General features: G+C 39.5%; 1 protein-coding gene across 1 annotated transcript in view; it reads right to left on the minus strand.

Annotated features, from left to right (window-relative positions):
- NEDD9 (neural precursor cell expressed, developmentally down-regulated 9) overlaps nt 1-22300 on the minus strand; it is a 56556-nt gene that overhangs the window by 12096 nt on the left and 22160 nt on the right. The window contains exon 2 of the mRNA XM_043975548.1: nt 18584-19030. Within this exon, the coding sequence (XP_043831483.1) occupies nt 18584-19030 (447 nt within the window). The remainder of the gene's footprint in view (nt 1-18583; nt 19031-22300) is intronic.

The raw sequence follows: 22300 nt of genomic DNA on the forward strand, positions 1-22300 counted from the left end.
TGCTGGAATGGCTCTGTGTCTAAGCCCAACTCTAGGCCAGGTTAGTTAAAATTCATTGAGGCTTACCCATAGCCATTTGAAAAAATACTTAACTCACGACAGATTGGAGAGATTCAGGTCAAAAGAATTCTGGCTACTACCTCACAACCTACTGGATTGGATAATAAGGCAGAAGAGAAAAATGACAAATGTTGTGGGGGATATGGGGAAAATGAGACATGAATACACTCTTGGTAAAGCTGTAAACTGATTCAAACATTCTATAGAACAATTTGGAACTATGGCCAAAGGGCCATAAAACCATGTATATTCTTCGACCTAGCAAATACTCCTGCACTAGGTTGGTACCCTAAAAGAGATTTTGTAAAAAGTTGAATTTAAAATTGGGGTGATTCCCATCAATTGTGGGATGAGATTAGGATGGAACACTATTGTGCTTTAAGAAATGATGAGCAGGATGCTTTCAGAAGGACTTGTGAAAAATGCAATACATCTACAGAGAAAGAACTGATGGTATCTGAATACAGATTGAAGTATAATTTTTGGTTCGTTCTAATGTGGAAATGTTTTGCATGACTGCACATGTATAACTTATATTGAATTGTTTGAGTTCTTAAGGAGGGGTAGGGAGGGAGGAAGAGAATTTGGAAAACAAAGTTTCTAAAAAAATCAATGTGAAAATTTGTTTTTACATGTAACTTGGGGAAAATTCTAAATAAATAAATAATTTTAAAAAGAAGTATAAAAATAAAAAAAAAAATTCAGTGAGGCTTATTCCTAGAAGGTTGGTTAATAGGTGATGAATATTTTGTTTTAGCCATGGTAACACATTAGACTATTAAGACATGGGGGAGGAGAGGACCAACTGCAATTTCATTAATGGAGGGAGCACTCACTTGTTTGAAATCACAGATTCTTTTTTTTTTTTTTTTTGGTGAGGCAATTGGGGTTAAGTGACTTGCCCAGGGTCACACAGCTAGTAAGTGTTAAGTGTCTGAGGTCGGATTTGAACTCAGGTACTCCTGACTCCAGGGCTGGTGCTCTATCCATTGCGCCACCTAGCTGCCCTGAAATCACAGATTCTTAATAAAGTATCTATAAGTACTTATTAAGGACCAAGGTACAGAGAATAGCAAATTGATTCATCTCACTATTATCTCTACAAAAGGAACCTCCAGAGTTCTCCTGAGATAATTTTGTTTCAGTTACTTCTCTGTAAACTCTGGTCAAGGGATATATTTGGTGATTTTTTTTTTCTGCCTGAGTGGTCTTGCTGCATTATGTCTTCATAAGGTGCCAACTCAACGAGAATTTTCCTTTACATAGTCAAATTTAGGGAGATATGCTCATCTAGTGATTTTGCTCCTACTTCTGTTTCCTTCATTCTGGATCTTAGGAGGATCCTAGATTTAGAGCTGTTTTGGATACTATTCTGTACTCTGGTCAAGGAATGTCCTTGGATGCCTATCTTCTACCCACAAGGTCTCTTTCTCCTGACTCCTGTCTTCTTGAGACATTTTGATGCCAGCTATCTGAAGTCTTAGAAGACTGGGTCTTTGGGCAAGTATCAGACTCTGATGAATTTAGATTCTAGAATATTAATTTCTCTAGACTCTTCTTTTAGTAGAGTAAGAGTTAATCCAAAGACTAGTTCTGTTGTTGTCCAGTCGTTTCAGTTGTGTCTGACTCTATGTGACCCCATTTGGGGTTTTCTTGGCAAAGATACTGTAGTGGTTTGCCATTTCCTTCTCCAGCTCATTTTACAGATGAGGAAACTGAGGCAAACAGGGTGAAATGACTTGCACAGGGTCACACAGCTAGTAAGTGTCTGAGGCCAGATTTGAACTCACAAAGATGAATCTTCCTGATTCTAAACCCAGTGTACTATCTACTGCACCACCTAGCTAGAGAAATATTTAAATATCCAATTAAGAAGATTTGCATGAACTTCAAGACAGAGTATGTGATGTAGTAGAAAACAAAGATCTGGTAACACTGTCCCAGCTTTGCCACTAATGATCTGTGCTATTTCAGACAGCTTAACACCTTCAGGCTTCAATTTCCTTACGTGTAAGTAAAATGTGGGAATTGTACTAGATGATCTCAAAGGATTCATCTAAATCTATGGTCCTATAATACCATTGTAAAGAGGGGAAAAGAAGCATACATTTTCAGACTTGGTTTAATGCATAACTTCATTTTGTCTGATGATACTTATCTTTTGCAAGGGAGAGTTTTACTAGGAGTGGGAGAAGGTAGTCACAGGGAAGTGATAGTGATGTAAAAAGAATATCAATAAAATATCTAATTAGGTGGCGCAGTGGATAAAGCACCAGCCCTGGATTCAGGAGGACCTGAGTTCAAATCCGGCCTCAGATACTTGACACTTAACTAGCTGTGTGACCCTGGGCAAGTCACTTAACCCTCATTGTCCCGCCCCCCCATCCAATTAACTATATTTAAAACACTATTAGTAATAATAGTCAGAATTTATATAACACTTTAAAGTTCTTTACATGTCATTTCATTTATTCCTCACAAAACCCCTAGAAATTAGGTACTATTATTATTCCCATTTTATAAATGAGGAACCTAAAGGGCCAGATAAGCCAACTAACTTGCTCAGGGTCACACAGCTGGTAAGTGTCTGAGGCCGAATTTTAACTCAAGCCTTCCTAACTCCACCAAGCTCAACATTCTACCCATTACATCACTTTTTTTTTTTTTGCGGGGCAATGGGGGTTAAGTGACTTGCCCAGGGTCACACAGCTGGTAAGTGTCAAGTGTCTGAAGCCGGATTTGAACTCAGGTACTCCTGAATCCAGGGTCGGTGCTTTGTCCACTGAGCCACCTAGCCGCCCCCATTACATCACTTTTTTCTGTCTTTCCAATCTGATCTCTATGCTTATCTCCCTTCTCTGCCACTGTGGAAAGCCTGAGATCATGGGGAACATGTACTGTTTCAAAGACCACTTGATTCTTTTCTAGATAAGTCACAGTATATCTCTCTGTTCTTTCAGTGCCATATACACAAAGAGGCCTCTGGGTAAAGAATGTTTTGTGTTTGAAAGAAGCAGAGGATCAAAGAACTGGAAAGAGACCTTGGGAGATTATCTAGTTCATTCTGTCTCTGGGCTGTACTTGTTAACAGGAGAGAGGGCAGATAGAATTGATCTGTCTTTCATGATACCAAAAGGAATAAAGCCCCATGAGGGTAAGAATTGAGATTTTTCTTTGATAATTTCCCAACACAGCAAAAACAATATATACAATGGTGGGGTCCCCCCAAAAGTGTCAAAATAATCTTGACACTAACCTAGTAACTAGTCGATTTATTTTCATAAGGAGTACTTGACATTATGCCTACCTCTTAAAGTATTTTCATGGGGAGCAGGGACTGAGCTGCAAGATTCAAGGATGAAGATGAATGATGTGAAGACTAGCTCAAAGGGGGTGATCTTTGATTCAGTAAGCATGGGTTATTGAGTTGACTATATGTCCAGCAAGTTTTATGTTAGGGACTGAGAGAGAAAGAAAAGGTCCATCTTCCCAAGAAGTTTTCTGTCTAGAGCTATTCAAAATGAGACTGTGCATATCTGAGATCCTTTGGTGCTAACACAAGAGAACCAGAGATGTCATTTTATTATCTATGTACTGGGTTCAAGTATAAGATCCAGGGAAGCTTTCCTTAATTCCTTCAGGTTGACTTCAAATTCCAAACTGAGAGGGTTCTAGGTGAACAGAACCTATCAGATAAGGATACTGTTAAAGGACATAACCCATGTATGTGAGTAAGGGGTTTGTGATGGAGCCAAGAGAACAATTATCGCATCACAGATTTAGAGCTAAAAAGGACCATAGAAACTTTCAAGTCCTCTAATTTTTCAGATGAGGAAATTGATGTATACAGTCTTCAACTGCTCTTTCCTCTCTCCAATCTATCCTTTATACAGTTCCCAAAGTGTTATTTTTAAAGCATAACTCTGACTGTGCCACTCTACTTCTCAAGAAGCTCCTGGACTTTCATTTTGCTTTTAGATGTGTAGCATTTAAAGCTCTTCACAATCTGGCTCTGGTCTCTCTTTGCAAACATATTGCTACTCAACTTTATGCTGCAACTTAGCATATGCAGAATTTAGTACAGTGCTTGGCACACAGCAGGTGCTAAATAAATGTTTACCTGCAACCAAATTGACCTAACTTGGTGTTGCATGGACACAAAATTCCATCTCCCATCACCACCCCTTCACAGGGGATGTAAAATCCTTATGACTGGAAGGCATTTCCTCCTCACCGCCACTTTTTAGAATCCTTAGAACCCTTCACATCTCAGCTCAATCACTACCTGCTAGAAGAACCCTTTTCTGATGCCCCCAGTTAGTACCCTACTCCCTTATTACTTTGTATTTACTTAGTGATTTGTTTTTACTTGTCTTTCTACATACTGTTTCTCCTTTCTTCTTGTTTAATATAAAATAATTGAGGGCAGAGGCTATATAATATTTTTTGTCTTTATATCCCCCGCACCTAGAACAATTGTTTGTACATAGTAGGCATTTAATTAAGTGCTTGTTGAATGAATGAATCCATGGTGAGAAAAGAAAGGGAGCCTAAGTTAGAAACCACAGGAGAATTCCAACTTGCTGTCTGTGTGACAAGGCCCCATGCTTTGTTGGAGGGTACTAAGGGAGGAACACTGTTTCCTTTTTCCCTCCCTGGAGGATTTGTCACAAACACCTGGGCTCTTTTAAGTTTCACAGCCCTAATATGTGGGAAAATTTTTTAAGAAAAGGAAATGGAAACAAAACCCTCCCTTCCTTTTAAAAACACTAATTCTTAACATCTGAAGGACAAAATATGCTTCATCTCTGATAGCCAAGTGGGCTTACTCTCCCTTTACTTCTGTGTTGGCTGTTAACAGATAGTGACAGGTGTATCTCCAAGGGAAGCATTAGAGTAGGGGCCACTCACCCCACTAATGTCTTCAGCAGACCAAAAATCTTCAGCAGACTGAAAGTACAGGACAAACAAATCTTAGAAGATATCTGGTTGGTCCTGTTCAACCTTTCTCTCTAAAGTGATGGTAGTGACATTAAGTGTACACACACACACACACACACACACACACACACAATTATGTATATATTATCGACCAGAGATCTCAAAGTTGTTTGCTTCCAAATGCTTATGTCATTTGATGAAGAAACAAAATGAAACTTGAACTTCCTCAGAATTAAACCAGATTAGGTTCTCCTTTCCCTGATTTATTCCAAGGAGGCCTAGAAGACAGTGTGAGTTACAAGTAAAAATAATGACTTAAGACTGGGTGTGGTCCTACAGGCACTTGGGGGTAATTTTGCTTTAAGGCTATATGCTAATATTCACATTATTATCACTAGCATCACTATGACAGCCAACCACACCAAAAGGGACAAGCCCAGTAAAAAATTTGTTTTTATAGGAGTTAGCGATGCATGTGTTTATCTAAGAAAAAAGAGAAAGCCATTGCTACCCAGAATGCAGTATACTTAATAACTTAGCAACTGTGTTGTACCAGGACTCACAACATCCTTATGAGGTAAACTACTGGATTTTCAGGTCTTTAGCAAGATACATAGTGTGTGTGTGTGTGTGTGTTTGTGTGTGTGTGTGTGTTATCTGAGATGCTCAGATGCAGGGCTATTCATCCCAAGGCTGTTTTCTGAGCACAATTCCCACTCACAGATGGGAAAAATTGGGAAAGAAAGATTAAGTCATTTGCCCCAAGGTCATACAGCAAGCCAACTGACACTTTTCCCTACCTCCTGAATATTTACTAAGCCTCTTGAAAATAGAGACTTGGTTGATATTTTCATGAAATGCTATCTCTGTCATTTTTATTCTTTGTTATAAGAATGGAATCCAAAACTTTAACAAAATGTTAAAAACTGTTTTAACATGTAATTGGGGAAAGGAAAAATATATAATAAAAAAGAAATGTCTTATTGTAGAGGAATTTAAAATATTTGAAAATAGAGGTAATAGAAAAACAAAAGACACCAATCAAAAAAAAATTAATGCACAAACTATTCTCAACATCAAATTGTAAGTAGGTAAGAAAAGTGACTAATCTATTTATGCCTTTGGATCCACGAATTCTGGTACTAGACATATACCCTAAGGAGGTCAAAGATGGAAACTTAGGTATAATAGCTACCAAAATATTCATAGTAGCATGTGTGATAGCAAAGAACAGTAAACAAAGTATCTGCCCCTTTATTGGGCATACTAAACAAACTAATATGTAAGAAATGAGGAATGTAAATTCAAAGAAACATGGACATATTTGTATGAACTGATGCCTGGACAGGTTTTGTAAAGGCCAAACATGAGGCTTCAGTTTCTTCATATGTAAAAGCACGGGTTAAACTATGTTGACTCAGGAGTCCCTTTAAGCTGTATATTTATTGATGAACACACCATAGTCATACTGTTAACTTTTTGTCCTATTGTCCTCATGGCTCTCTGTACTTTGCCTATTACGTTCTCTCCCTTAGCCTTCCTTCACATATTGCTGCCATCTTGTTCCTCCCTTCATACTTTAAAACAAACACTACTGAAAAAAAATCTCAAAAGATCTTTAAAAATACATTTGGGGGACCTTTTGTATTTGAGGGAAATTCACTCATTACCCTATTATCTGTTAATTTTTTGGCATTTCAGCTTTCAGTAGTCATAAGCAAAATGGATTATGATATTATTTGAATTGATAATGAAGGCTAAAGTAATATTTTGCTTGCATTTTTCAGGCTGCTGCCTCAAATAATGACCCTTGTGTGTATATATTCATTTCAGAGAATAAGAAAAGTGAGTGATGAACATATTTGGATAGCCTGGTCAAAGGCCTAATCTGACTAAATGCATACAGTAGATGCTCAGAAAACACATTTGATAAAAAATAAATAGATCACACCATGTGATTAAAAACCACACATGTGTATGTTGGGAGGGATCCCAACCAACTCTTATAAGGAAACTAAACTCTCTCCAGTGATGGAGATAAGCAACTTTTCTGTGACTTAGCCTTAGAAAGCTGTCTAGGGCATTCAAAGGTTGGATGACTTGTCTAGTGTCCCAAAAGTAGTGTGTGTTAGAAGCAGAATTTTAGCTCAGGTCTTCTTGACTCTGAGGCTAATTATTACACTACAATCTCTTACTATAATACCTCAGATTATCCAAATCTCAAATTGTAATGTTCTTTAATCACCGTTCTATTTGTACTTTTTTTTTGCACCATGCATGGCTAAGTAAAATTAGATCAGTCCGTTCCAATTGACTTAATAATGTCACTTTCAGGGTTTTATGCATCCGTGGAATTGCATTTGGATTGCCCACAATGCCTCTCTGAAGGGCTTTATTTCCATTTTAAGATCCTTTATTAAAGTCAAACCAACCACCTTGGCCATCTTTATTATGTCTTATAATCACTTCTTTGTCTTTATGTCCAGGAAACATCTAATGCTATCCCTTTAACGAAAATCCTTCAAACCATGCCATGACCTGCCCACTGGAACTTAAAAAGTTACTCTCCTGAAATTGTAGAGTTTCAGAGGTTTTCATGTTGAAAGTCCAAGATTACTGGTTGCTTTTCTATGTATGGCCAGAAGAGAAAGCCACATACTGCTTCTGCTGGATTTATTAATTCTCTATAAATTCTTCCTGCCCAGTCTGGGTGTAGCAGTGAGCTCATTTATTTACTCACTTAGCAACAATCTAATGAAAAGTAGGTCTGGCCTTAAAAAATACACCCCCCCCCCCCCACCTCCCTTGCACCACAGCCACGGTTAACTTCTCCCGAATGCTCTGCTTTGTGCTTGGGGTGACATTTTTTCTTTCCTTTTAGAAAGGAGGGAGGGGGCAGTGTTCCCCACCCCCGCTTCAAAGACACTTTGAAGCTTGAATGAAAGCTATAACTCAGCCTTATGCTGACCACGTTGAAATCACTGTCTCTTTCTCGTCCCAAATGAGGCACAAGTCACAACTGAGAGCTGGGAAGCAGAGGGTGTCATTCTTTTGCCTGACAGTGTTTGTGGCATTCCCATCCATAGTGGGGAATACTCTTTGGAAACAGTGGCCTGATTGTGGAGTCTCTATCACCGCTCCCCCTGTTGCTTTCAGCAGGCTCTTTGTACCATCTGAGCTAAAGCAATATTTAGTTATGGGGGTGACCAAACTCCAAAGAGCCGTCTGAAACCCTTCAGAGAGAGTCATGGAGGAAGGATGGGCTTGGGCCTACCAGTTTTTAGTTAAGCAAAAAAAAAAAAAAAAGCCTTTTTCAGAGACAAAAAAGCGCGTGGGATTCTGTTGTCCCTATGACAGAGAGGGTTGGTAGAACGATTTTTTGGGGTCCCATTTCTGTGGGATGTATTCTGAAGGAACGATAAAAGACATAAATATTTGTGCTCTTTTGATGTCAAAATGAATTTAATGGGAAGAGCCCCCTTTTTAGCAAACAACTAAAGTAGGCTTAAATTTTTTTTTCTTTTAATCTGTGATGAAAAGTGACGCAAATAAATAAGCTCCTGCCTCAAATGCAGACTAGTAGAAAGGGAAGGGGGTATGAGAGGTTGAGGATTTCTGGAACTCAATGCTTTCTGATATTCTTTCCATCTAACTAGGAGGGATTCTCACGGTTTAATTGGGAGCAAAGACATATGGGGAACTGACTGATATCACCAGCCACTGTGCCAGACCCTGCAGGGTGCTTCTGCAAACTGCCAGGACCATTGTGTACCTTCCCTCAGAGGAAAGAGATCAGCAGGGCAGCAGTGGCAGTTAGAGGAATGCCAAGGGCATGGGCAGAGGTGCATTGATTCAAAGGAGGAAGCTCAGAAGAAAGAAAACTCCTTCTCCCTCCCTCAGATCCCAGTGGGACAGCCCTTCTTGGCTCTCAGTGACAAAGCAGGGATAAGAACTCCCACTCTTAAGGATCTCTTTCATTTATTTATTTATTTGTTTGTTTGTTTTTGGTGAGGCGATTGGGGTTAAGTGACTTGCCCAGGGTCACACAGCTAGTAATTGTTAAGTGTCTGAGGTCGGATTTGAACTCAGGTCCTCCTGAATCCAGGGCCGGTGCTCTATCCACTGCGCCACCTAGCTGTCCCAAGGGTCTCTTTCTAAATTACACCCGGCACAGGTCTGACAAATTTCAATTCTCCATGGCACTCGATACTTTGCTCTAACCTCAGCCTTCCTCCTGAGATTGTTCTGCCTTTGGAAATAAGGAAGGAGAATGGAGAAGGGAAAGAACCAGTAGAAAGCAAAGCTTAGGAAAGTTTGTTAGGACTACCTGTTCAGTGGGGTTACTCTTTATTTTTATGAAAATGTCTTTGGTTCTTATAACCTACTGTTCTGCTGAACTCATGTTATTTCTGGAATGAGAGAGCAGGCTATGATTCTTAGTGTTTTAAACCTGAAATAGAGAGGCAAAGTGAGTGGCCAAGGTCATGTGCCTACTTAGAAGTCAAGAAGGGACCAAGAGGGGCAGCTAGGTGGCATAGTGGATAGAGCACCGGCCCTGGAATCAGGAGTACCTGAGTTCAAATCCGACCTCAGACACTTAACACTTACTAGCTGTGTGACCCTGGGCAAGTCACTTAGCCCCAATTGCCTCACTAAAAAAAAAAAAAAAAAAAAAAAAAAGAAGGGACCAAGAGCCTCTCAGCCCACTAAACTATGTCACCTCAAATCCCCACAGAACTATCCTAACAATACTAGTGGATTCCTTCAATCACCACATAATCATTAGTCTCTTTAGGTTTTTTCCTGTCTTTGATTTCTCTATGTGAGGAGGCAATGTCAAAAACACTGGCTTTGGAGTGAAAGGACCTGTGTTCACATCCATCTTAGTCATTTATTACCTGTGTGCCCAATGAACGTGTCAACTAAGCTGCCTGGGTCTCATATTCCTCTTCTATAAAAAGAAGGGCTTGGATTAGGTGGCCTCTGAGATTCTAGGCCTATAATCCTATGGATTCTCCCCCATAAAAAGTAGCTCCATGGATATGCCTTAACATAAAGTAGGAATCATTTCTTGGGCACTCCCTGGCACCAAGATGATTTTGTGAGATCTCACTGTAGTGCATCCCTGCCTCTCAAGGCTATGTATGTCATGATTTGGGGTAATTTACAGTTATTTTTTTTAAAAAGAGGCACTTCTGTGTGATGGGAAAAGCCAATGTAGCAATGTTTGGGGAGGCTGGGGATTCCAAAATCAGCACAATACCATCATTTTGGGCTTCAGAGAGGCTTTCTGATCATGTCGATGAATGAAATGAGCTGCTGTAGCAGCATCTCAGCATGTCCTTGCTTCTGCTAACAGTGTAATAGAAGGAGAAAGACCGAGTTTCTGGAGCCAGGGGAATTGGGGTGCAAATTCTGACTCTGAGATTTACCATCAGCTCTCTGGGGGCAGAGGAGGCCTTCAGATATATTCTTGTAACCCACAGTGGCTTGAACAGAGAAGAAATCCCCCATAATTGCCAATGAATGAATGAATGAATGAATGTCTTACATCCACATCCAATACCTTCAGAGCTCAGCTTTTTCTTTTTGGGGGAAGCTAGGTGAGCCTGGAGTCAGAAAGAGTTGAGTTCGAATTCTGACTCACACACTTACTAGGCTGTGTCACTCTGCGAAGGTCAGTTAACTTCTGCTTGCCTCAATTTCCTTGTCTTTAAAATGGGGATCATAGGAGCACCTACCTATCAGGGTTGCTATGAAGATCAAATGAGACAATTTTTGTAAGGCACTTACCATAGTATCTGGCACATAGTAGGTACTATATAAATTCTATCTATTATTATTATTACTATCATTACTACTACTATTTTTACTAGCTAGCTATTATTACGACTACTACTATTACTAATAAAAAATGCAAGGGGGCTCAAAAACATAGGTCATTCCAACATTATTTCTAATATTCAATGATATTCAACACATATTTACTGAGCACCAATTCTGTATAAGGCATACTCTACATATGAGGTTATGAAGGAAGAAAAGAGGCACTTCAAGGATTACACAATCAATTAGTGGAGGGTTTGAAAACAGTCTTCTGACAAAACAGCCTCATTCAAGGGTGCCTTGATTAGAGGAAACCAGCTATATAAAAAAACATAAGCAGATAAACTGGGCTCCTTACAAAAGGATTTTTTTACTTTACAAATGGATTCACCACAGGAATCTTTTGAATACATTTAAGATCCAATTTGGTTTACAAAGATTTGATTTACACATTGACTTTTCAGGAACCCTTACTGTGTGTGTAAATCAAGTGACAACAACACTCAAAGTGAAGTATGGCTAGAATGCCTATTTAGAAATGGGTTTGGCTACTGTATTCCCCTGCTGCTAGTTAGATTTGTTTAATCACAGAATCCAGGGGTATGCTAGTAAATAAATGTTGAACTACCAACTCTCAAAAAAAAAGTTTCTAGTGCACAAGCCACACTTTAAAGTTTAATCTGCACTGTTAATATTTTCTTAAGTCTCAACAATTTACAAAACAAAAAATCAAACCCTAATTTGTAGCCATTCCAAATTTTCAACGTGCAAATGCTCACACTGAAAATTTAACACACTCCTGATTAAATTTGACTTTACCTTCTGCATTCAACCACTAAATGCCCTTGAAGGGAGAGTCCAATATCTGGCTTATATGAATCCCAGGTGGTGTAATCTTGTCTATTTAACTGGTTCCTCGTCTTTACAGTCTTGAAAGTCCTCTGCTAAGGCTTTAATTCTGCTGTGTGGTTTTAGTCAAGTCTCTTAATCATGCTGAGCCAGTCTCCCAGTGTGTGATAACAGCGATGATAATGTTTGAACTACCCATCTGACACGGGAGTTGGCAGAATCAAATGAGAAAATGTACATACAATTCCATAGGAGCCATAAACATTGTGTGAGTGTTAGGTATTATGGTTATTATATTATAAACCCTGTAGAAGCATCATCATTTAGCAGATAATTTTATTAAAAAGAGAATGACCTTCCTTTGCCGTGTTGTGGGTTTATGAGATAGTTTTGAACATATGCATTATCTTTATAGTCTAAGGGATTTGTAATAAACTGGGTTTGATGCCTTTGGCACGGACTCTGGTCAGACAAAAAGCTTCTTTGTTAATGAGAAGAGGTGTTACAGTTTAATTCTGTTGGGGTGGGTGACTCAAGGCTAAGAAAAGATACTCCCCATTTTTACTGCCAGAGAATGAAGTCTCAGAACTTGAGGGGTCACAGCCTCCATCTGGGGGTAACTTTCCAAATTTGTTTGAGTTCAGGGATTTGGATGAGGAACCACTTCTCCATCTACTTTATGGAAATGTAAGTACAACAATTTCTCACTTAAGTTAGGGTTATTTTTTTTATTAAGTTTCCTGTTCCACCATGACTTTTTATAAGCAGAGTTAGAGAAGATGCCTTGGAAAAATCTCTCATGTGCTGGTGGGAGGCAGTTTTTGTGCTTTGGTTTACCTTTTAGGTTATGAACTCATTTTGATTCCTTTAAAGAAAAGGTACCATGGTTGGGTACCTGGAAGCTAAGGAGTTAAATGGAGAACCTGATTTCTCAATGGTTACAAGATCCAATTAGGGAAGCCCTTCATCCATCAGCCAGACACTAGGTCTGGCAAGGTTTGCTGGGGATTCCTTTCTCTGAATGTAACTCATAATGACTCAATGTCCAAGAAGGTGCAGACATTCCTGGCTAATCTGCTTTTTTGGAACCAAAGATTACCTTTCAGGTATGGAGTGGAGAAAGACATGATTACAATCGTGAATCACATCCTGCTAATCTGAGACTCTTTCCTACTTTGGGCAACTGGAAGAGGGCCTTAGTGATGATGTAATGTGATCCTAATGAATGTAGCCAGGCCGTTTCCTGAATGCCCACCCAAAATAGAACTTACTTCACCTTTGTGCAAGGGATTTGAGGTGGGAGAAGGGATATATCTATATGATTTTATGGCTACAAATGTTTTAATGAAATGGGCTTCCTAAATATAAGTGGAAAAATGCAGTGTATAAATGCTCTAAACAGTCCTAGAATTAAATAAGTGTCACCATTTCAGTTTTCTCCACTAATCCTTTCTTTTCCTGAAAAGACACTAGCAGTTGAGTTGTGGGACTTCAGAGGAAACAGGCAGACTCCTGACTTCTCATGATCATCCCACATGTCAGAAAACCTATCAGTTCTACTGACCAAAAAGGTCCACAGATGGGTTCTATGTTATACCTATTTACTCTCTGAAATTAATTTGCTTTGCACACCCACAGGGCACAGAATATAGTTAGGGATATTTTTAAAGGCACTTGGAACTGTCAAAGCTGCCTCGTCAAGGCAGACTAGGTAATGCTTTGAGAGTCAAATTTGTTGGATTTGAGGTGACATGAGCAAGATGGTACCAGATGGAATCCTAGGATTTGTCTAAGGTCATCTTATTTTCTCTGGGGACATATTCCACCTACTCTTTATTTACCTAGTATGTTCTGATCTATAAATGTTGCCTTACCACCTCCTACCTACATTAACATATAAGCTCCATTAGAGCAGGGGCTGTTCTTGTTTTTTCTATGTATGCCTAGTGCTTAACACAGGTCCTAAAACATAAATACTTTTAATGCTTGTTGATTGAATGACTGCCTCAACTCCTATAGATTTGGTCACCAGAATAAACTAAAGCCAGCTGCAATCCAGCTTTGTCAAAGAAAACGGCGTGGTAGAAAAATGAGTAAATAAGACACTTACTCTTGTCTCCCAGAATCCAGTCATGGCTTAAAGAACCCAATCTTTCAGCAAAGGATGCCCAGAGTAGAAAAAAGAGGGAAAAATCAATAAAAGGGAAAACTTTCAGCATTATTGAGGTCTGGTACGTCCCAGACAACTCCAAAGGGGTCCTTAAGGTAGTAGGGTAGAATAGGAAATCACGCTAGACTGAGAGCCAGGAGACTTACGTTCTAGATCCAGCCATGCCATGGCCCATTGTATGGGCAAGTCATGTAAAACCTGCTTTTATAGTTATAATCTGTGGGAACAGAGGACCTTTGAGATTCTTTATCACTACAACAATCTATGATTCTCCACATAAAATCACTCTAGTATGTTTGCAGCAGAACCATGAACTCATTAGGGCTTGGTGAATGATGACATAAGTATCTATAGATTATTGTGGAGTGAGGGGAGCAAGCTCAAAACTGACTTTAGAGAGAGAGAAAAAAATTGCCGCTTTTCTTTGTGTGGAAAGGGTATTTGTTTTTTCTAAATGCTGATTTAATAAGCAATGAATGGGAGTTGATGTGTCTGTAGAGGGTGGGGTTCAGGGCTGGAGTTCCCCTGTTAAAACTAAATAAAAGGATTGATAATAAGCAGACTGCAAACATTGTCTATTAAAAAAGTGACTCATTAACAGAAAAAAAAAAACCCAGGCTGGCTAAAGGTTCTGAAGCCTAGGAATACAGTAGAGCTCTTTAGCTCTAGAAAATCCCAAAACAAACACCCTCAGATTGACATATACAGGCTTAACCTGCTTCTTAACATTGAGGTTTTTTGTTTTTCTTTTTTCTAGCACAAGATCCCATTTTTCCTGACCTTTGCCTCAAAATAACTGTTATGGACCATGCCCTGCAATAACAGGACTACAAACGGTTCACTCATCCTCATTTTACTGATGAGAAAACTAAAGTATAGAATGTAAAAGGCTTGCCTGAAGCCACTCAAAAAAGGTGGTGATGGTACTGGGTGGGTGGGTGGGTGGGTGGACCATTTGATTCCCTATGCACTGGGTTTGCCTCCTTAGTGCTTCTACTTAAGTCATTTGTATGGTTCTCCACCCATTAGAAAGATACTGAGTCATAAGCAGACACATAGGGAGATGATGACAAGAATTTCAGAACAGCTGCAGGCCTACGGAAAGCTAAAAGGGACTCTTAACAGGCTAACAATCCTAACTGCTCCCCAAGGGAAGGTAGCTCCTCCTGTGCACATATATGTGGGGTGGAGTGGGATGGTAGGGAGAGGCTGCAGAGTGTCCAGCCAATGGAGCTAGATTCACAAAAGAGTCTTAGTGACACAATGGCTAACACTATGGTAAGAGGCAAGCTTAGGTGCATATGGGCCTGAGACTAGAGCTTGTTTTATTTGACTACTTGTCTTCCCATCCTCCTAACCCAGAGCTCTTGTAATCTGGAGGAGCCAGAGCTTAAGGCTGGGGGAAATGTCCTTTTGTGATGACCCCATCTGCTACTTTGCTTATGATGGAACTAGTCAGACCGTCTCCCCCTTCACAAGGGCGAGCTGCCTTAGCCACCCAGCACACCACTTTGGAAAGGTGTTGGTTCCTGTCTTGTGATGAACATAAGAAAACACCAGGCTTCTAGAATCAAGGAAGGCGGGGAGGGAGGAAAGAAGGAATGGAGGGAGGAAGGAAAGAAGGAAGGGAAGGAGGTAGGGAAACAAAGAGGGAGGGAGGGAGGGAGGGAGGGAAGGAAGGAAAGAAAGAAGGAGTATTTATTAAGCACATAATAAGTGCCAAGCTCTTAGGATGCAACGAGAAAAAGTGAAACAGTGCCTGCTTTCAAGGAGCTTCTATTCTAATAGGGAGAGACAACACACATGGATAGGAAGAAAACTAATTTGCTCACCCCCAGGACAGGCTACATTGCTAGAGAAAGGGATAACAAAGGAAGTTATACCAAAGACTATTTTGCCCCAACTCCCCCTCCCCTAGCATTATGCAATGGATGCAAAGCAAATGGGAAAGAAGTTCTCTAAAGTTTCACATTTTTCAAAAGTCTGGAAATTGAAAAGGTGGGGTCCAAAAAGGGAAAACGTTTGACCTTCCTGCCAACATAAACTGTGATGAAAGTTAAACACCTTCTAGCAAATGTTTCCGTTCCAACCTCCCTGTCTTTCACACCAGCTCCCGTCCCTGAAATCTGTTTTGAAGGTGCAAGCAAAACAGTGCTACGAAAGAGAAGATTCATTTAGTTATAGGGATACCTTTCTACTGTACCATTCCCCATTAGAAACAGAAGCCAGGTTTGGCTTTAGCCACAGATTCCCTTGAGATCAGGGTTTCTTTACTTTTTCTGGGCCATGGATCCCTTGGGCAGTACGGTGAAATCTACAGAGCCCTTCTCAGAATATGTTTTTAAATGCAAAGAAAACCACTTATTTATAATACAATATTTTAAAAACACCATTAAATTAATTAATTAAATTTAAAACAATTTTTTTTTCACCCAAGTTCATGAATTCCAGGTTAAGCACCATCACCCTCACCCATTCATTTCTAGATCTTCAGGCAAGGGAAACACCTAGGAAGAGCACTGAGTTCAGTCCCCTCACCAGCAAGGACTGTATCTAACTGCCCTGGGCTGTATTAAACTTGAAGATTACCACAATCACTCAAATACAGGTTTATCTCCAGTTTCTATTGATGAGCTCTGGAAAAAGTAATTATTTTTACATATTATAAGAATCATTATAAATAACACTTCCCTGCTCTACTTTGATGCAACATCCTGACATAGAAGTGAGCATGGTTTTCTCAAAGTCTCTACCAGTCCAGTATAAACTCTGAATGGTCTCAAGTCAGAAACACTTTGATTATAAGCCCAGTGAAAGACTCTGTGTGTATGTGTGTGTGCACACGCATGTGTGTGAGTGTGCACATGGAATATAAGAACCAGCTTAAGCTCAGAAAGACTCATCACCAGAAGCCTAGCTATGAGCTAATGATTTGGGGGGCCACTGCAATTTATGAAAACCATGTAACAAGATACAGAAGAGGCAGAATGATATACTGCTGGCTAGAGAGTCACCCTCAGACTCATGGGAAGACCTGCATTCAATCCTGCTTCTTACATGTGTACTGGCTATGTGACCCTAGACTCATCATTTACCCTCAGTGCCCTCACCAACACTCAAAAACTAAGCAGGTACTGTGGGTATCTTTATTGATGGAAAGCATTCCTTCTATCCATTTAAACCACATGTCTAGTTCCCTGTCTTCCCCAAAAGGAACTGACTGATTATGGTCAGAGTTGGTGCAGGCACTCATGAAATAACAGTTGTTTCAAATTACTGAAATTTTCCTTAGTGGAGACTGATATTTTAAAAAATCTCACAGTAAACTCCCTTGCCACCTACTGCCTTTAACAAAGTATTATATTGTAATGTGAATAGTCATTTCTGAATTCATCAGTTTTTAAGTTCATATTTTTACACACTGGCTTTTCTCAAAGCAGGCTTTGTTTATATTTAATGTTCAGTCAGGAAACTCCTAATCTTTATGATGCATCCCTTCTGCTGTCAGTAAGTTCAGATATTCCTTCTTTGTTAAATTGTTCTGTCCCTAATTATTGTATTCCAGGGTCATGATGATCTCCTTTTTTGTAATGTTATTTCCCATAACAATTCATATTTTGACTCATCTGACTGCAACTGTTATGGATTGTTTTTGCACTCATATTTTCTTAAGTCTTTTCCCCCCATCATTGTCTGTTGAATTCTTTCACATTCTTGAAGATCCAGTTCATATTCACTACGCTCTATAAAACTGTCCTCTATAAATGATCCCCATGCTTAGTAATGAGTCCTTCCTACCTACCCCAAACTTAAATAGCACTTTTTTGAGTACTTCTCTCATGCACTTATTTAATATTTTATATTACTGTTATCATTTTGTATTTTATCATCCTGTGAGACTGTAAGCTTCTTGAGGGCAGGGATTGTTTGTTTCTTAGCCAAACTTTGGATCTCACCTAACTCAAATAGTGTACTGCATAAAGTAGGCATTTAATAAATGTTTGTGGAATTGAAATAGATGAGACAATGAACATTCTTCTTTAAATATCTCATGAATCTATATTCCAGGATTCTCCCATATTTGCCTTAAGCATTTACAGAATTTTTTTTCTTTCAGATGGGCTACAACACAATCTTTTTCAAAATTTAGTAGTTTCTGCAGTGTTTCAGTTGCTTCAAGCTTTAAATTGGCTACCTTTCAGAGACAGTAGAGATGACTGATAACCATCTTCCTCATTCAGTTTCAAAGCAATACTGGGTTTGAAATCTGGAAAATATCTTTTAAATGGTATAGTTCTACCCCTTATTAATTAATTTTTCAAATAGAGAAACTGAGGTCTATAGAGGTTAATATTAGTTGCCCAGGGTCATAGGTCTCACAGGTCACACAGGTAGTAAGAGCTGAGATTTGCACACAGATCTTCTGGTTCTAAATCCAGTGCTCTTTCTGCTATATCATTATTTTCCTAGGCAGGTCCTTTTGGCTTCATGATGCAACTCACTGCATCTGGTACCTTCTAGTATCAAAGGAAGAGGCAGAGTAGGGGAGGTCTGAAAGCTCTTCAAGCTATGAGACTTGGCACTGTTTTGCCAAGGAATGAAGGGATGCTTAATGGTAGTGAGCAATCCATAATAGGAATATCTGAGCTATGATCCTGGATTGGCTACTGCCTCTATGGTATCAAGTTCTCATATCCCATGTTTCAAATACAAATAATGGGAAAGGAAAGTACTCACCTTTTTATTTAAATGAGAACCATTCGTCCCACCGATGCTTCTCTGTACCGAGGGTGGCACCTGGTATACATCTTGTTCTACAGCACCATGGCCTGTAGGTACTTGGTAAATTCCCTGATTCTGATAGGATGGTGGTACTTGGTAGACAGCATCCCGGGATGAAGCCTGTGAGTGTGGCACTTGATAGACTTTCTGAGAGCCAAAACTCTGGTGAGTTAGTCCAGAAGAGGGTTGGTCTTGACCAGAAGAACCTTCCTGCAGTGGACCAATTAGAAGCTTTACACGGTTGCCTGGAACAATGCCTTGCCTTCCATGTAGTGAGCAGAGCCACCATCCTTCCAGGCCTCCAGTATTCTGCTCAATCACAGTTAGTATATCTCCTTTGCGAAATGCCAACTCTTCTGCACACTCAGGAACATTGTCATACAAGGCTCTTGCCATAAGATTCTATGTAGAAGGAAGGAAGGAAAGGAGGCAAAACAAAAATAAATATATGTTAGAACATAGCCTTAATTCTGTTAACACTTGAAGCTCATTCGCTTGTGGAGGGGGAGGCCTTCCTGGAAAGAAGAGTTTGAACAATAGATAATAAACAGTCACACAAAGAGAGATTGTTTCCATAATTGACATTAGCCTTCCTCCTTGCCAAGTCTCAGAAAGCTGGATGATTCTTGGATTTGTAGGTTATACTGATTCCAATACTGTGAGGACCAGTGATTTCACTGGTATAAATCCCATTGTGTCTTAGCTGAAATCTGTGTGAATTGTCACTTTAAAAATTCGTTCATTACCCAGTAATCAATCTTTTAGTGATAAGCCTCCTCAATTTAGCTCAGCTGGTCCTCAGAGAGAGTACATACAACTCATTGCTGAGCTGGTAATCAGAGACTTGTCTAAATTGGTAAGTAGGGCCTTCCAGAGCTTGTACTTAGCTGACAATTCTTTGAGATCCCATGATCATACCAGAATGAGGCAATGGAGTAGGACTTTAATGAAAGATGGTGGATTATACCATGAAATACTTTTTTCTCAAAGTCAGTCAAGAAAAAGAGCCTTAGATTGTCATTGGACTTATTATGTTGCCAATTCTTAGTGGGCAGAAGTGGCCTAGATCATCCAAATAACAGATAATGCAAATGTAATTTCTATTTGGTGTTGGAATGCACATACACAAATATTCAAATGCCTCACCACCCTGAGATCTTGAGCCATACCTCAACTGGCTTTCCTATTCATGGTTATTGAAGACATCTAAGAAGCTGTAGATTTAATAGATGTAGATGTAGAAAATAGACACTTCATCCATAGATAATCAAGAATTAAATACTGTCTGGCTCTGCAAACAAGAAGAAGCAGCAGCATTCCTATGGCACTTTATAAATTTTGCAAAGCATTTTACAGATATCTCATTTTATTTTCACAACCACCCCGAGAGGTAGGTGCTATTATTATCCTCATTTCAGATGAGGAAGAAACTGAGGCAGACAGAGGTTAAGTGACTTGCCCAGGGCTACATAACTAGTAAGGATCTAAAGCTGCATTTGAATTTGTCTGTCTCACTCCAGGATGAGCACTCTATCTACTCCTTGGCCTACTTGCCTAATCTTTACTGATTGTGAAATCATTTCATATAACATAGGGCAATAGATGGTCAATTGGAAGAGGCCTTGGAAATCATAATATCCAACCCCCTCATTCTACAGATAAAGAAGTAGGCCCAGAGAGGCTAAGTCACTTGCCCAAATGGCTGAGTAATAAATAGTAGGGATAGAATTTGGACCCATACACTCTGACCACAAATCCAATATTTTTTTTCACCATATTATGGTTTAAGGAACATAATTTTTCTTCCTAACTCCTGCTCATACCTATCCTTACTGGAGTGAAATAACCCTTCTGCCTCTTTTTTTTTTTTTTTTTGCCTATTACTTGAATATGTCCATTGATGCTTGGAAGACTGTGGCTTCTCCTTTCATTGAACCAATAAACACTTGCACTCTCTCTGTCTGATGGCCTGTCTGGCACATTCAGTACAGACAGCCACAGTGGGCATTCAACAGAAAGGAGGCAGGAACTCTGTGCTGACATTCTTGGAACCTTTTCAAAGGCTCCAAACATTTCATTTCTTGGCTCTCTCTGGTGATGTTCCCCAGCATGCTGGCAGCCATTACCACATGCCTGCCTACTTCCCAGTGCACAAGGAAGGCAGAGTCAGTTATATACTTATTGCATGCACTTGAAAATGAAAAGTAGTGAGAGCTAAAACACTTGGATGTAATTAATATCATTGTAATGATGCTCACTGATTGGGGAGGAAGCTGTTGATTTGCTAAAGCAAGTGAAATGACTTTTCCCTCTCCAGTTACAGAAGTGTAGAATGAAAGCTTATCAAGGACAGAAATTACTTTTCATTTTGTACAGAATACGCTTTTAATAAATACTTGTTGGATAAGATTGGGTTGGAAGCCAGCCATCCAAGATTAGTGAGCCTTCTGGCTGCTGCTGTTGTTCGTACCTATACCTTTTAAAATGATACGTGTAGGGGGCAGCTAGATGGCGCAGTGGATAGAGCACCAGCCCTGAAGTCGGGAGTACCTGAGTTCAAAATCTGGCCTCAGACACTTAACACTTACTAGCTGTGTGACCCTGGGCAAGTCACTTAACCCCAATTGCCTCACTAAAAAAAAAAAAAATGATACGTGTAGAGCTAAATGGAATTTCAACAGTCATGCAGTCCAGCTCCCCCTTCCCCTCACCCTTTTATCTATTTTTATTTTTTAAATTCATTTTGAGCTTAAATACATAAAGTCAACCATTTTAAAGAAAGGTTAAGTGACTTGCCCCAAGGTCACACAGATCATGAAATGAAGTTGCAGAACCAGGATGTTTGACTCCAAATCTGGCACTCTTCACTTTAATTCCCCTTGTGTAATTTTAATATAATATCCCATAATTTGTATCCTTTTATGGTTGTCCTGCCCCGACCTTTTTTTTTTTCTTTTTCCTTTGGTCAAATCACAAAAGTGGAGGCTTTTTCAATGCTCCAAGCTAATTCTGATATGGTATGTGAGTGGTGCCTAAGTGATGGGGACTCCTCTCCAAGTGGTAGGAAGAGACAATTGTGATGCAAAGCCCAAGTCCTGATGCCTGTTGCTAGTCTAGCTCCTCCCATTCAGTTATCTGGACATAGGAGAGAAAGAGTCAGATCTTTAGGTACCTTGGTAGTGGCCAAGAAGGAGACAGAATGGTTCTATTTATGAGAATTCAGATATGCCTCTTGTGTGAATTACTAATACTATCACTACCACCACCACCACCACCAACAATGACTACTATGGGATTTTATGCTTTACAAAGCTGTTTATACATATTATTTAATTTGAAGTAGGTACTATTTTTATCCCCTTTTAATGGATGAGGAAATTGAGATAGACAGAAGTTATGTGACTTGTCCAGAGTCACAAAGCTAATAAATATCTGACAGTGTTTGAACTTAGGTCTTCCTTACTCCAAGTCCAGTATCTATCTACCTTTTATGCCACATAGCTACCCCAACATGAGCTGTAAGTGGAGCTTAGAGAATAGTAAAGTGATTGGGTTTTATGTGAAGACTTCATACATAGTGACTCTAATAGTAAGTATCAGGCTCTTCATTCCGATAGTTAAAAGCTACACAAGGAGAAAATTATGGTGAATCCTATTCCTTGTTTAAGGAGA

The sequence above is a fragment of the Dromiciops gliroides genome, chromosome 1 (assembly GCF_019393635.1).
Source record: "Dromiciops gliroides isolate mDroGli1 chromosome 1, mDroGli1.pri, whole genome shotgun sequence".
In the NCBI taxonomy this organism is placed as follows: domain Eukaryota; kingdom Metazoa; phylum Chordata; class Mammalia; order Microbiotheria; family Microbiotheriidae; genus Dromiciops; species Dromiciops gliroides.